This window comes from Acipenser ruthenus, chromosome 16 (assembly GCF_902713425.1).
Source record: "Acipenser ruthenus chromosome 16, fAciRut3.2 maternal haplotype, whole genome shotgun sequence".
In the NCBI taxonomy this organism is placed as follows: Eukaryota; Metazoa; Chordata; class Actinopteri; order Acipenseriformes; family Acipenseridae; genus Acipenser; species Acipenser ruthenus.
In genome coordinates, this window is record NC_081204.1 from 7,850,275 (window position 1) to 7,867,763 (window position 17,489).

The window sequence follows — 17,489 nt, forward strand, 5'->3', positions numbered from 1 at the left end:
AGCATACTGGCAACAAGGAGATGTTTGAGTTACAGAGCAGTTGCTTAACACTGACATTAAAGGCTTAAAAGATAATAGATAATAAAGAAGAATATTGTTCATCAGGCATATTAGTACAGGGAAACTAGCAATATAAGAAGCCATTAGCCCTTCTCAACAGAATGAATCTTCTGTATCTAGATTCTTTCCCATAATGCTGCAGTATAGATGTTGTTCCCAAGGACACGCTGTCATAACGTTTTATCATGCTACACATTGTGTAAGTAACTCTACCTGACAAGGGCAATAATGATGAAACTCATTATATTGATGAAAATCAGTCAAACACAGCGTGCAAATGGTTGACATCCATCCAAATCTATCTTACCAGGTACAGTCGATGAGGCATTGTTTAAACCCTTATTTTTGTAAGCTGCCCTGATCAGTCTTCTGCTGGTGCATGTCAACATCTAACCACTATTTCTTGTCTTGATTGCCTGGTATTTTTGGGGCAAGGGTTTTGTGCTTTAGAAAAATGTTTTATATAATAACAATAATGTTAAAAAAGGCATCAGCTTTTTAATTAATCAGTGTAAAGTTGGACCATATTGTTCACAGGACATCACAATGCTCTGTAAAGTCAAGTGTATATGTATACATTCAGCATGAAGTCACTGAAACATTTTTTTTTTTTTTTTTTTTTAAGAGTGGCTATATTTATTTTAAAATGTCTGCTTAGAACAATGAGCTATTAAGTTGTTAGTTTTTGTTGGGCATTAGATTAAGAAAGCAGTACATTACTGTGGCAATGTGCCCCGCCCATGTGTGCATTTATATGTTGTATGTTGCGTGTGTTAATGTTTGTGTATAGAGATGGCTGCACAGGATATAAATGGGTGTGTGCAGCACGAGTTATTTAAAATGTATAATTGTATTTAGGCACGGGATTGCACATCACTTCACGTGCATTTAAAGTATTTAATATGTGAGCACGAGGTTGCACGTAATTAATTCACGTGCTGGGATTCAAGTGAATAATTAATTAGTAATTGAATCCCGGCACAACAGGAGAACGGGCGTGGAGAGGAGAGAATTAAGAACGAGAACATTTAACAAAGTAATTTATATGACTGTTGTTTTCACTCACCTTGTTTGTCTGTTAGTCCGTTTTGTTTGTCTGTTTATTTTGGCTTCACGTGCCGTGTGCTGTTTTGTTACAACCTTTTTATTTTCTGTTCTGTTTATTTATTAAATGCTGAGCGAGACCATCGGTATAATACAGTACATTATCAAAATATATTAGTGCAGAAATCATGCAGAAGCGGGTATTCGCACGCTTTATTAGTACAGAAATCAGCGTATCTATGGGGAAGCGGACAGTCATCATTTAATTTAATTCAATTCAATTGAGTAAAGTATAGTGCAAGCCAACAGACAGTACTGTATTGTAGTTACTGAAACCAGTGACAAGCGAGCAGAAAGCAGACTTAAGACTCTCTTATCCTGGCAGCTGAATGTGAAGAGCAGCAATGACAATTAAAGACTCATCGCAAGATCAGTGACCAGATCTCTGCCTCTGAACAATGCTGATTATGTACAGGATATATTTTGACTGTTGGGACAATATATTTGATTTGTATTATTGCATTTATCGAGTTTTCAAAAAAGCGTAAGGATTTCCCAAACAATAAACTCAATTTCGTCTAATCTTGGTTTATCACTAATTCATGTTCAAGACGCACGGATTAACGGGAGTCTACTGTGTGTATATATATATATATATATATATATATATATATATATATATATATATATATATATATATATATATATGTACGAGAGTAGTTTACAAGCTGTGATCTAAATAAGCTGTGATCTAAATAACAGACATTGATAGATGCTTAACCTGTAATTTCGTGACTGTTTCAGGCTAAAAGAAACCAGGCCTCTTCAGGTTTATTCATTATCACATGCTAATAATCACAGGGTTCTGACCAGCCCTGGTGCTGGGCACACTGCCAAATAATATCCTACTTCTGAAGATGCTGAACAATAAAACCTTTATAATACAGAATATATATTAAAAAAAAAACAAAAAAAAAAAACACTGGGCTAAATTCACTAGCATTTGCTCCGGTGAAGAGTCTGTAACTCTATAAGGAAACAAAAATTTTATTATATAAATAATAAATAATAGAGGAAGTTATTAATGGGTTCAAACACACTGTATTCCTTTGTAATGTGTCTAACTGTACTTGTTTTGTAACATTTTGTACTGTGTCGTAATCAGCACTTTCCCCCTTTGATTACAATACTCAAAATGTTCTAAAATAAATTCATATTAGCATTAGTCAATTTTGGTTGCCCTTGAAGGCTGTCTATCCGTCATCTAGATTAACATAGCTCTAAGAACATATTCATCAGCAGGGGTTCAGTACACTGCAACATTGTTCTGATGGTGGGCTCTATTGCTGATTGTCCACATAGCCACCAGATCCTCCAAAGGAAAACATTCATTTAATCCCCTTTAAATGATATGTCTGCTTCTAATCAACTGGAAACCATGCAAGGGGGCTAGCTCAGGAAACCACACTGCATCTGTGTACCCAAAAGCAAGGTACCAGTAATGTAAGTAACCAACCAATAAAAATTAAAGTCTTTAACCAGATAGAACTCTTAAGTAGCCTCTTTAGACCATTATGTGTTTACGGTGGTACGTCACACACACTTGTGAATGTGTATTAACAGGCAACACATGTTGTTTAACTAACCACATATATTGATTGCAAATTAGAAGTTAAATATGTATTTAAAAAAAAAAAAAAATTCCTTTATTATTATAAATACTGCGAAAGAGATTTTTTAATCTCTGCTGAGAAATAAAGGCCACACTATGTCTATACATAGATGTATGTACCTACATTTTTTGGCATAAATAAGTATTTTTACCAGCTTAAGTGGGACGTATTTTGAGCAAAAATCAATAAAGAGAAATGTATTTTTCAGTAAACATATGATAAACTAAAATAACAACAAAAACGCTCTTCAGCTTTCTTTGAAATCTTGATTGATTTTTACCAGGTTGTCATTCAAAAGTTACCTCAAAAACCACGCCAAAAATAGATGTGCGAAAGTAACACTACACAAAGGAGAAACAGTAACCAGCAAATATTTTAAAATGCAACCTAGTGCTTTTCAAAAGGGTGAGGAATAGGAACAGGATTCTAACTTTGTTGGTACAACAAGCTAGAAGTACAATATCCGGAACTGAGCTTTTCAAAATCCACGCTTCTTTCCTAAGTTTTTTTTTTTTTTTAAATAAAATGTAAAAGATTCCCTAAGCTCCTCCATTAGAACCTCGAGTACCACTAAATAAACCACTAGCCAAGGTGTTTATTCAGCTGGCAAGAGGACAAAGCTTGGTATATTTACCCAATTAATGACAACAAGTGTAGTGCGTTATCGTTAAACTTTAGAATAACCATTATAGGTGAACTTTAGGGAACACCAATTATACATCACTTTGTTACTGTTAATGGTTGAATTGGGGTCTATTCAATTGAGCTAATTGGTGGCGGATATTAATACCATCTCAATTTGAATAACAAATACAACTTCCAAGGTTTTGAAAATCAAACATCCAACAGTGCATGTTAGTCAATGCATTTCTGTCTGTGGAAATATGTTCATATTTTAATAATTTAAATGATGGCAGCATTTAGATCTGCCACGGTTTCGATTAATTGGGTAGACCCCACTGTACATAATGTGTACCAAGAAAACTGCCTGAAAAAAATCTGATTCCAAACTGTCAAACACTTATTTTCCAAAATAAGACAATTTCTGCCTGTTTTGTGGTTCTAACTGTCTATTATTATGGGGCTTATGATCAATCCAATTGTACAACAGGATTAAAGCCTTCTATTACATCTGCTAAATATAGCTACCGTTTAAATTATTGACACTCAAATGCACCAGTTTTTTTGTTTTTTTTTTACTGGAACTAGGCCAGAACAGTTCAGTCTATAGCTGCTTCTGTGATACTAAATTCTTTCAGAGATTACTCAGGGAATTCATCCATTGGCAATTAAAAGCATTACAATGGGCAAAGGCTTAAGTAGCTTAACTGCTATCGCTTTCATCAAATTTCCAAAGAGATAAAAATGACCCTTTTCACATGAACACACAATTAGAAGGGTACAATCCGTAGAGAAAAATAGAAAATGTTAAACGAGAGGAATATTTCTGTAAAAATGGTTTACAAAAAAATGGTACACTATTCTCAATGTAATTCAGCCAGGTTATATACAAAACAAGAAAAAAAAAGCTCTTTAGCTGGGGCCATCTTGTTACAATGGTGATTGCATTGTTGGTGTCATAAGAAGGCTGACAAGTGAAGCCCACTGTCTTAAAAAGCTAAAACATTTAGACAATGAACACAATCTGAAGTCTATATTTAGTAAGTACTATGTCCAAAGCAAATGGTCAGTCTAAATCTTCTGCTGTTGCCGAGGAAGGCCTACATTGATTGATATATAGGCTGGAGAACACACTCTGTCATGCCTTCCCCCAGGTCACTTTACTTTACAAATATCCAGATAGAGAGCCGTAGTTGAAAGTTCACAAAGGACCTTCTAACATACCTCCATAATCCTGTCATGGATTTGCAGTCCTCCTTCCTTGTCAGCTGGCCCATTCTCCACTATTTTGGACACAAAGATTCCTTCATTCAAAGAACCATCTTGGTTGTCCTTTAAAGGTGCAGGAAAAGTAAAAATAAAATAAAATAAAAAAAGAGTACAAAAATGATACCTATGAACAGTAATTCAAACACACCTCCTTATTAGCCTCAATATGCTGAGGAAATTCTTAATGTTTACTTCTGACCTTACGGGAACCTACACTGGAAAAATAAAATAATAAAAGAAAGTGCCTGGCTGTTGGTTTCCTGTTATGTACTGGAGTCCAAGGACTTGCAGGCTGCTTCATTTTACAAGGCAAAGCTGCTTACCTTAATTGGAAGATATCAACAGAAACACACTATCAAACAGTAGGCATTTGTAGGGACTATATTGCAAGGAAATACCATTTATAGTGTCATATTAGTGAAATAACCAGTGGAAACAAATATGGTATTGATGACTTATGAAGAAGTTATTATAAATCATAACAATTTGTATAAAAAGAACCTCCATAAAATAAAGAATAAACTCTAAAAGTGCACCACAATCCTGAACCCTTTTTCTTTAGCCCCCACCTTAAAGAATGGCACCAGAAGACAATAATTAGCAGGATCATGTGTTACACACAACCACTGAAGGGGACATTTTGTCTGAGCTGCGAGAGGAACACTTGACATATGTCTTTCAGTCGAACTACAAGACGTTCCTGTCAAATTGAAAAGCAGTTGAATAACCACCCGCTACCCTGCTGGAGGCTAACATGCTTTGTATTCCACAAAAACACATACAGAAAACACAACATGGACCTTAGAATGGACTATAGTGGAAACTATAACGCTTTACAAGTCTGCATTTCTTTTTCTTTTCTTTTTTTTCAACATGCTGTTTACAATAAATACACTTCTTTAAAACTGCCTTCAGTGAGTTAGGAATGTCACAACATCATCTCTTGAATACACGGATATGCCCCACTGCATCCAGTGTCCACAAGTAGAATGGAAAGACTGTACTGCCTGGGCTTCATGCTTATATAAGCTCATATTTGATTATACCTCTTGTACTGTGCTTATCATTTCTAAGCTTAGAGAAACGTTCATGGCAGCTAAAGTTAAAAAATGTCAGCTATGGTCTAGTTATATTACTTTATGGACTCCTGCAATTACTTACATTTTTGTCTTAGGACATTGATAAGCAGGGCTACAGCAAAATATATACAAGTACCTGCATTTCATTTACACGATGGAACACAAATAGCATGGTTTCTTAAATATGGTGCCCTACTACAGTGTTACTGTATAGCACAGTAATATAAAATGTTCTCAGATAAGCCCAAATGTATTTATATTCCTAGAGCTGTATATTAACATAGTCTCACTTATATAATATAAAAGACACAGCTTGGGTTTCTTACAGAACTGAACTGTATATACGTTTTGCATAGAGCCAAGTTTATGACACTTGTTTTCAACATGAAGTTCCATTCAAATAGCTGTCCTTCACACCATTTGTGTAACTTGTTGTGTTAGAAAATGAAATAAAAACTAAAACATCTGTATTTATTCCATCTGTATTTACAATCAAAGCATGTTTTAAAACAATTCAGTCAACTGTCAACTTCAATATATGACAAGTTCAGTACCAGTGTAACACTTGGTTATAACTAACATACCGGTCTGCCACCAACAATATTAAATCCCAGAGATCCAGAGTCACGATGAAGGGCAGCTTTGAAGGTTTTAGTCTCTCCACCCTATGGACAGAAAAAGAACAGGTGCTTTATGTCTTAAATCTACACTGTTAAACTTGATAGGCAATGCATGGAATAGTCGATCTCCGGTGACCAAGTTAACTGCTTTGACAAGGGGGAGGTTAACAGATTCAATTTAAACAGTACACATCAAGTGATGTTAATCTACAGGAAGCACCAGCGGCTAGAGTAGATGTTTTCCTGGTGAAAGGGCTGCTAAGTGACCAGCTGTATCAAGGTTAAATACCGTATCCCTTGCTATGACTGACTTCATAGATTCTATATTTATGTAACAGTCATAAATTTCACTCAATGAAGGGATGACAAGTGCTGCACTGGAAAAGTGCTGAGCCGAGATTTTTGAGAGGAACATAACTGCAGCTTTAATTTCTGCAAATCATGGGATACAGTAACTAAATATAAAGCAGGCATTGGTGGCATTCATGTTCTGTTTCATGCCTGCAGTCTCGGCTAATGGTCGTGTTGATAGTGCAGGCATTTCAGTGTCCTCAATACTCAGAACTCCAAACTTAGTTCTCCAAGCTCAAAGGGCAAAAAACACCCTAGAAACCAAAACTATAAAAGAATGGCTAAGAATGAACACCTGTGAGTCTTTACTGTTCAAATGAAAAGGATTCTGAAATTGATGATGATTAATGTCAGTGTGAAACTCCAGAAGTAGTTGCAGCTAGTAGAGGGCCCTGGCAGTATCTTTGTATCTTCATTCATCTTAATTTCAGTGACATTTTTAAAAAGAAGAAAGTTGTCCATCAAAAGGCCTGCTTTGGCTCTAAAGATGGCTGAAGTCACAATAAATCTGGAAAAGTTCCTAAACGCTTGTAACTCATTTTATATGCGACTCACTCAGCACAAATATTAACACACATTGAAGCTCTGTTACAGAATAATGACAGCCTCTAACTCGGACGCCTCTTACAATTCATTACACTTTTTCTTTTCATTGAAACTAAAGCCAAGTGATCATGTTCATGTTGCTTGACTGAATTTGAACAGTAAAAATAACCACATCATCCACGTAATGTTTTTTTGTTTTGTTTTGTTTAAAGTTCACTTTCATGGATAATTTGAATAATCCTTCCTTGGCTTTCAACTCCTTGCATTACAAACACAATTCAGAGAATAAGATTGTACTGCATCAGCAAGCTTTGTTCCCTGTTTCATGTGCTTGTCAGAGCAGACACTGATTTTATTAGTTTTTTTTTTTTTTACTGATTTCATATTGCTGTAATGTCTCTAACTGTCTATGTATTGTTGTCTGTTGTATTTATGTTGCCTCTTGGCCAGGTCAGCATTTTAAATGAGAACTGGTTCTCAATGTCTTTACCTGGTTAAATAAAGGTTTGAATTGAATTGAATTGAAATGAACAACAGGCTTGAAACCTGAGGCAAAGACTTTCATTATACAGCTATGGCCCAAAGTTTTGCATCACCCTATAGAATTAACTCATTTTGCTTCATAAAGTCCAATGAAACCTGCTGAATAATGTTACGTTAACATATTGAATTGCATACCGCTTTGTAGTTTTCCATACACTTTTGCGATAATTTTGTAGCTTCTTTGATTACATTACGTTAAATAAAAGATCTAAATTACGTTCAGATATTTATATTTTGAATTATGTCTCAATCCTACAATTCTAGGTGATGCAAAACTTTTGGCCATAGCTGTTCATTTGTAATGAATGAACTCAGTGGCAATGAGCAGGAACAATACGGGGTTCAAGTATAAGCCTACAGTCTCAGGTTTTGCCCAATTTCAGACCCCCTCCTCTCATCATCAATCATCCTGACAAGTTTAACCCCCCCCCCCCCCCCCCCCCCCCCGTTATTACATCATCAGTGGAACCAACCATTTCTGAAGGAAGTATTTAGTTCATTTAATTTTAAATGTTTACATTTTTGATGTATCATTTTTTGATTGGGTACCCTCAATAGCAATGTCACAATTAATGCATCTGTTACTTTTTTGGTTAAAAAATAAACACTTACTGATTGATATCCTCCCCCAGATTCAGACTGCAGCTGGAGAGTTTATTAAATCATTTAAATTTTTGATTTGATCGAGATGTTAACATGAGCTAACCCTGAATCTCATGAATGATTTTTTCTTCAGTTTTAATCTTTTGCCATATTTAATACTGTTTTTCTTTTCTTCACAAGATACAGTCATGTACACTGACAGTTGCCACAAGTAAACGTTACCTTTACCTCGAGTCCAGATACTGTAAGAGGATTTTGAAACACTCTGATAGTATCTTTCATTTTCAGCCAAGATTATCCAAGGTTTTTAACTCTGATCTTTCATTCCCTGAATGTTCCTGATCCTTGTTAACCTTCCTGTCCATGCATGGGCAACAATCCCAACCACCTGCCTGAATTTTTATATATATATATATATATATATATATATATATATATATATATATATATATATATATATATATATATATAGACACACACACACACACACACACACACACACTTTTACAATCCACCACAATGCAGATGGGTGGTGAGTGGGTGTGTCTGGGATAATGTTGTGGTTGTTGCGGTGGGTGGGTGGTTATCTTTCATAAAAGGAGAGCAAACACGTTCATTTAAAATGTAATTGTAATCGTTTTGCTCAACATATACATGTCTGAAACATACAGTATGCTATTCTTTAAAAAAAAAAACAGTACAAGAACAAATGAAAGCGATTGAGTGGTTTAGAATGTTATACAAATGCTTGCAAATTACAGCTACAACGCAGTTGTATTTAAAATCCGGTCTAAATACTGTTTGTACCAATTAACTCTACTGCACTGCCTTCATGGCATTACTGTAGCTTTGATAAAATACCAGAAAACATTACAAGAGATAATATATAATAACCTCCAGTAAACGACTATAATCAGAAACCTTCGTTTCTGATTATAGTCGTTTACAATGGTGTACCGTTGAAGTTGATAATTTTAAAGCAGACTTGACAACATCTGATTCTAATTATTTAGTGTTTCGTAATGTCACAGTAAACGACGCAATCGCTTTAATAAAAAAAAGGTTGCTTTGAAAGCCAAAGAACTAGTGTAGGAAAATGTTTAAAGTGGAGAAAAATGAGTAATTTTGTTAAGTGACGTTAGCCAAGTTGCTCTACAAGGTAAACCCTGAACGCAGACAGCAATTAATATTTTGCCCCTCCCCCAGAAAGTGCCAGCTGGCAAAGACCGCAGCTGACAGACATGTCTTCAGGCAAGAGGGGCGAAAGCACAAAACCTCTGACCGCTCACTTAGTTACTTAACAGCCCCTTCCAAATAATAAAACGGTGAAAATGACGTTTAATTAAGAGACATTTAAATAAGCCCGCTTTTAACCACAGGAGCCTTTCAGTCTGGCGCAAGAAAACTGTCGCTTATTGAACTTGGATCTCTCTTTTCATCTTTTCTGAAAACGCCTCTTCAGAGGTTCCAGTTTCCATTGGCTTAAGCTAACTAATAACGTTTAATAAAACACACCGCAGAGGCTGTGTCTAAGTGATGTTTTAGTCAAAGTGAGAAAAACTGTTACAAAATACTAATAGAATGTGTGCTCTCAAAAATCACAAGTATGCGACTTTATAATGCTAGTATTATTGGAGGCAAACTATCTAAATCCCACTGCGACAAAATGCTCCACAACTGTTATAAACTAGCTTGGTTACCTTGCACGGAGGAGACAGGCTTTTAGTCAGAGAGTCGATCCTTGCGCTGTACTCTGTGAATTTCTTTTGGTATTTCAGAGCTGTCACTTGAAGCTCATTCTGAACAGATGAGAGCTGAGCCAGAAGAGATTTCTCGCGTTTGCTTGATTTCAGAGACTGTTTCTTAAACTCTTTATCCAAACCTACCATTTTACCCTGCAAGGCGCTATTATGAGCCTTCAAAGCTTTAAAACAACAGTGATTATCTAATGTCTGCTCTTTGTAGATTAGCACCAAACCACATCCTTTCTCACAAATCCCAACAGGTCTATAATCACACGTTTCTCTCATATGGGCATCCATGTCTTTTAAATTGAGGACTTCGTTGCATCCCTTATTCCTGCATTTGGCTGGCGAAAAGTCGCACATCTCTGTGTGCTCTGCTAGATGCTGCAACTTCACCACTTTCTCGCAGCCCCTAGCGTGGTTGTCACACTTGATGTCCAGCTTCAGTATCAGGTTTTTCAGAGGGAGAACGTGGTTCAGTTCTTTAGTAGAAATCCTTTGGCACTTTACGGGGCAGCTGTTTTGCTGGACAACCCATGGTAAGACACAGCCAGCGCAGAAGACGTGACCACACGGAGTTGCAAGCGGATCCTCCAAAACTTGATTGCATAAGTTGCATTTGAAATCAGGGTCCACATCCCCATTAAAACGATCCAGCTCAAATCCCATGTTTAAGCAATAATTCCTAGAGATCACGCAAGCAACAGTTGCTTCTTTTCGCTTGTCATTGGAAGCTCCCAGACCGACTGACTGACTGCAGTTCTTTACTGACTGAACTAATTGCCCGAGACTTCCTCGAAAAAAGCGCTGGAGGAATTCTCTACCGTAATTAGCGTAAGAGAAGGGCGTGTTTTCACGTTTGTGTAGTATTGTCTTTAAAACCATGTTTTTAAATGTAATTGGTCCTTGTATTTAAAAAAAAAAAAATAAAATTTCAGCATTATAAAACATTTATGCGATGTATAGTCTCAATCAAGATACAATATGAAATACGTCTCTGTACGTCATATTTATGTGCTATAAATATGTTTGTTCTTATTGTCTTGATTAGAAAGTATATTTGTTGTACATTAAACACAAGCAGCCACAACACCAGACTAAACTATGGTAAAATTACAGGTATTATTTACAAAGGGATGTGATACCTTTTATTGGACTAACTAAACAAAAATGAATCACAAGCTTTCAAGACCTCAAATGCCTCTTCTTCAGGTGAAAGTGGAAAGGTACTTAGTCCAATAAAAGGGATCGCATCTCCTTCTCTTTGTCTATCATCTCTTAACTAATACAGCTACCATATCATCTATCAACAGGTATTATTTAGAAATGTCAATGTCATTATTATTGAACGGTTTTACAGTGCACATTTTACACGTTTATAGGTGTTTGTCAGTCATAAATCTGATGCACTTTAAAAATATATACACAATTAATACACTTGCATTTCTATACGTAAATTCCCAAACATCCACTGATATAGAAATTGCTGTCTCCCTATGCCTCCTGCTGTTAATTATAGTTGTTGTAGGTAATTCTTTTAGAAGTTCATTATCTTCTAATAATGATGCTGAAAACACATGTTTGCTTATCATGTGTGCCTTACCAATAACTATGTATTTGTCAACTTGAACCAAATGTATTTTTGGAACTTAAACAAAAACTCATGGATTTGAATAGTCTACAAAACAATACACGTGTTTCTCATTGACAAATATAAAATAAAAGCTAATTCAGTTTAAAGCAGAATTCTGAAAAAAAACAGGATTAAGATAAGGTATGTTAAATTCCATCTTTCCCATTTTCTTCTGGTTCCTGCAGTCATCCATTGCCTTTGCTTCATTTCCATTCATATAACGAAAGTCTGCAACAACTAAACAGGTCTCTTGAGTGGCGTCCTGGCACATTGCAGTTTGCACATGGGTTTAAGCCAGGTGTGCCATTTAAAGTGTCTTGTTTGCTTGCTTGCTTGTTTGATAATTACTCCATTAATTAGCTCCATTGTATGTGTTGTTAGGTAAGCACTGTCAGTCATGGGCCATTTTACAAAACTTTAAATTAGTTAAGTTTGATATTTTATAAATGCATATCACATATTATTTAAAAACATATCACATATTATTTGACATTTTTTTTAAATGTATTTATTTTAAAAGTTCAAATTTAAAACAGGGTTGTTAACTGTATCAAGCAAGTTACAGTGGCAACCTTACAAAAGATGGGTTACTGACCATAAACAACATTGTCATTAATAAGGCATTTATCATATTATGTGTATCATAGTGCATTTAATCCAGTCATATGCTTCATTATTGATATTATCTTATTCAAAGAATATGCACAGAAACATCCAGTCATATTTATGCTTTTTTAAACTTCTTACTCATTTGTCATATAGAGTCTTCAGATCTCAACATCGGCCGTTATACTTCTAGACATGTTTTGATTTGGTTATTAGAATGTTTCTTATTATTGCTGGTACTACTGTATATTTTATTATTACACATTCTGCATTTATCTCTAATTCAAAAACCATTTTCTAAATTTAATGCTGGTCAAAGCATCTAATAGTATTAGTTGTAATATTAGATACATCTGTATTATGTATGCACTGTTGAAACCATCTGTCGGTGGACTGAAAAAAGGGCTACGAACTGACATAAAGGTTATCTTAGATGACAGTATAGTCTGGATTTGTGGGTTAGGAAAGAAACCTTAAATCAACTGAATATGACTGTTTAGTTTCAACCGAATATTAGTATATAACATTCATCCCCATGTTAGGAGTATGAATCTTGACCAAAAATAAATACATACAAAATATTAGAGTTGCACATCCCATTTGGGACAAAGTTTTTCCCTAATCCTTAAAATACATGAATGTTAATCCCCAGATACACTGTGAATTAGAACTAATTTCACAATCTGGCAACCTTTCACAAAAGGGTTTCTCAACTGATTAAAACATAGGGTGTGACTGCTCTCCAACAATTCAAGGAATCCGACAGAGAGCATGCTTTTCCTTTGTTCTCCTAGACAAGCAATTGAAACATTTTTAAAAAAGGGTTGCAGTTTACAAACTGTAATAGCATTAAGAAATTAGGTATTTGTTTCGTGAATGGTTCCGATCCAGTCAAGACTCCAAGTGATCTCATGGCTGTTGTGTGAAATGAGTTATGATAGAGGACCTCAAAACACATTTCAATTTATACTAAGTGCTGTCTTTCCTGGGCATGCTGACTGCTCTGCAAAATGAATGGGTCAGTAAAACAAACTTGGGGAACATTCAGGGTTTCTGTACAAAACAGCCAATCTAGAACCAACACCTGTGCCTTGTATCTGAGATGGTGGACCTATACATTAGGCTTTCTACTCATAGTAAGCTGTTTTGATTAATGAACTATATTTTTTTTTATATTGGTTGTTGGTTTGTTTGACCATAGTTACTGTTTCATAAATACAAAATACTAGTTGTGTTAATAGGGCCCAGTGGCCCACTATGAGGCATTTAATATTGCTGAACAAATACTTAAATTCCTCACTACAAAGTTAAATGCTTTGACTGTGAACTAATTATAATAAGCACTCGATTAGTTGACTTAGCATAGTGCTATTAAACTATAAAATTAACAAGCAATGTTGGGTTCAGTTCCCATGGGAACAATAAAATAAAGTACTTTATAAAACAAACAAAAAAAAATGATGAGAACTTGGGAGTGAATTCTTCATCACATGTGACAAATTTGCTTTGACAACCTTTATGAAATATCTTGTAGTGAGTTGCCTACAAGAAATCTGGGAATAGTACTACATTTTTTAAAACACAACTTTTTAAGCAATGTATCATGCATTTTAAATATTCTCCCATCTTTGTGTTGCTGCAGCTCACTGTGAATCTTTTATAACACAAGGCGATTTAATTGAAAAATGCACCTCCATTTAATACAGGGATTTTAACCATTTTCTTTCTCCCCAGGCAGTATTACAGTCATAAAAGCATTTGAATTGTAAATGATTAAAGGCCAATTCAAAGGGCACACCAGTTGCGTTTGGTGAAGAGCAAGAATGGTATGCATACTCAAAGCTTAACTGTCCTTTGTGAACAGAATCCATCTTTGTGCAGACATTATATTCTGTTACAGAAGGAAAACATACTTGATGTATTATCTGCTCCCAGTGAAATCAAATTCCATGTGATGTTATGCCTCAACAATTCAATCCACATGTTAACTATTCAAAATAAGATCTAGTGCGCATCACTGGTTAGGGGGATGGGGTACTTTGCATAAGCACAATTATAACCAGCTATGAAGTGAGGTTTGAGATTCAAATCTAAACTGATCTTCACCCTGGTGCCTTGTTAGCTTGGGTGAATGCCGAGTATGACTCAAACTCAAAATATGGACAATAGTACTGTTGTGAGCTGGGATTTTATTTAAAGGTATTGGTGGTAGAACTTTCTGAAAACACAATGCATTACCACATTTTCTTGTTATTATTCAGTATTGTATTTTGTTACTGGTATTGGAATTTTCTGGAAACTAGCTTCAGCATTCTTTGGTCACATTCTAGATATAGCAGCAGGACTGCACCAAAGTCTCTAAATTCATGTCCTGCTAAGCCAGCTGAACAGAGAAACAGAAGTACACTTGAAGTTACCTCAGTGCACAAACACTTTAGATTGGCTGCTTGCCAAAATTGATGGCTGCATTTGACTGGCTTATTTTTTTCTGCCTGTAAAATAAGCATGGGGCCAAATGTCCACTTTGTTCCACAACCTGTTCACTGCGAGTATAATCTAGAAAACCTGTAAGAATGAGCACCCATGATCCATGGCAAGATACTTACATTATTAATTATTTAGTTTGCCATTCAGTAGACTTGAAGAACTACCAAGGTAGTTAATATTCTACTAGGCACTAGGTCATTTCTTCAGCAACTTCTGAAAAAATACTGAACTTTCCCACCGAGATGGGTTACTGCTTATTGCTCTACTTTGTATCGTTGTGCAGTTCAACTTTTCAATTCCAATACCTTCAGAGAATACTGTATATTTTTGCGGCTTTTTTTGTAGACTGAAATTAGAGATTGCAGCATATTCATTAATTTAACAGAAAGGGGTACTTACTTTAAATCCAAGTAAGCAATGATATATAACAACTCAAAAAAGAGAAACATTTCTGAGGCTGCAACTGTTTCTGAAAGATTTTTTTTTTTTGTCAGATGGAAGATGTGCTGCTGTAGACAAAAGGTCACCTATGTGTTGCATAACGCAGAAAAGACTGAGTTGACGTGAGGCAGGAAAATGAAGATTACCTGATAAGGGCTAATCCAGACATTTATACAATACCTACTGGACTGTTGCTGAAGACATCCAGATATAACCAAAGACCAGGCGTGTTTTCCCAGAGGGCCTTCCACTCCATTAGCGCCTATCATACATGCATCAAGATCTTCCTTTGCTGAAACTGACCAGCCTGTTTTTTTGGAGCATTAGAGATCCTTAGAGATCCCAAGCCTACAATGTACATTTTGTTACCGATACTTCAAATGAATTATAGTGCTGTTGTACAAAATTATTTGGATATAAATGCCTATAGCCTCTTACTTTTTTTTGTAAAAGTTCTGATGTCCATGTGAGGTTTCTACATGCCAAGTGACATTTCTTGACACGTGAGTTTTATGGGTCTGTTATATAAATACAGGACATTAGACACCACATAGCTTTTACAGCCAACAATGTATCATATTAAACCTGCCCAGGATGATTATACATGTGACAAGGACTGTGCATGATGGAACTTGTTAACATTACCTTTTTTCCATACACAGTAAGAGATTGAAAGGAGCTGTCTATCTCTGACTGGTTTAACAAGATCAAGCTATAATTAGATTCTACTAAATACTGTACTTCTGAGAGAAATGTTGTGTCAAGTAATGTGTTCGCTTATGTCTAATTGAATGCTATTAAGAGGTGTTGAATCTTCTTGTTTGATATGAATAAACACTGCAATTCTGTTTTTAGGTGTTGGATAAAGTGCCACCACCATGCAATTCTAGGGTCTTGACAATGTCATGCCATGTGGTCACTGTTTTATCCTGAGGAATGTGACCCTGTATTTGTTTGATGCTGGTAAAAATAAATGCTATAAAAAAGCCAAAACATAAACCCTGTAAATACTGTCATGTAAATGATCTTGCCAACAGTGTCTGCTCTCCTAATTACCAGTAGGACATTTGTGGTTATAGTTGTTGAAATATTGTCATTTTGGAACATACATAACTCGATTTTGCTAGCCTTCAGTTCTCTACAAAGTTAATTTGGTCAGTTTCCAGACGGTCCCTGAAGTAGTTTTTTTGCGGCAATCCTCTTAATATAAAGTTGGATGAAATCTTTTTTTGAGGTTAATAAATGTGTTGTTAGCAGTGGGTAGAGTTTAACTAGAATGTAAATCAAACCAAAAAAATTATATTATTTTTCCTTGCTTCGGAATGTAGGACAAATAAAAAAAAGGCAACAGCAATTTTGAAATGTGACTACGGTAAAGCTGAATTCAGTTATCAAAACCCAGAATATTTGTTTATTTATTTATTACTTCAAATATATATGTAACTCTTCTTGTTCCAAGCAACAAAAACAATATAAGCAATGTTGTTTTAAAATGATTGGCATTTTGTTTTGTAGAGCATGTATATCAGATCACAAAACCAACCAGAATATACAATACAGAGTGCCTTGGAAACCAGATATTTGTGGGAGCAAAAACAGGTTCAAGTAAAAATCCATCATGGCCTTTGCAAATGACTGTAACTTGCTCTGCATGCAAAATCAACCTTAACTTAGCAAAAGTTTAGATAACGAAAATACATGTTTGTCATATTCAGTAAATGTTTTTAAGAAATACTACATTATAAAATGGTACATTTTGACTGGCTTAACAATAAAGGGTTAATGTTTAGTACAACATACACATTAATGATTTGTTGAATAGTTTACAGCAGAGTTACAATATTGCATTTTTAGTTTGAGGGATTTTTACGTCAATGCAGTGGCAAGGGGACAATTATATACCACAGACAGCTACAATGTTAAGACCTCTTAAAATGGTACCAATGTGGTATAGCATTATCATGGTTTTTGACATACCCATGGCATTGACATCCATTGCAGTACTAGTGGGACAGTGAAAGATAAAACAAAAGTTTAGAATTTCAATGTTTAAGTACGAGTAGAGTATTCATTATTAGCCCCCTTGAAATTACTTTGAATTGTACATGTAGCAACAGGATGCATGTTTTTTATAAAGCAAAGTGACCTTGCAAACATATTTCTCAAGA

The 17,489-nt window shown here is 35.3% G+C and overlaps 1 protein-coding gene across 3 annotated transcripts in view; it reads right to left on the bottom strand.

The window, feature by feature from the left end:
- Nucleotides 1-10,932, bottom strand: part of LOC117412625 (E3 ubiquitin-protein ligase PDZRN3-B) — a 99,199-nt gene extending 88,267 nt beyond the window's left edge. Inside the window, exons 1-3 of one of the 3 annotated variants that reach the window (XM_034021139.3) lie at nucleotides 10,110-10,932; nucleotides 6,331-6,411; nucleotides 4,623-4,730 (exon numbers count right to left, since the gene is read on the bottom strand). In XM_034021139.3, the coding sequence (XP_033877030.3) occupies nucleotides 4,623-4,730; nucleotides 6,331-6,411; nucleotides 10,110-10,823 (903 nt within the window). In that variant the 5' untranslated portion in view covers nucleotides 10,824-10,932. The remainder of the gene's footprint in view (nucleotides 1-4,622; nucleotides 4,731-6,330; nucleotides 6,412-10,109) is intronic. The other 2 variants (XM_058988664.1, XM_058988665.1) reach the window with 2 other exon arrangements.
- Between the last annotated feature and the right edge of the window lie 6,557 nt (nucleotides 10,933-17,489).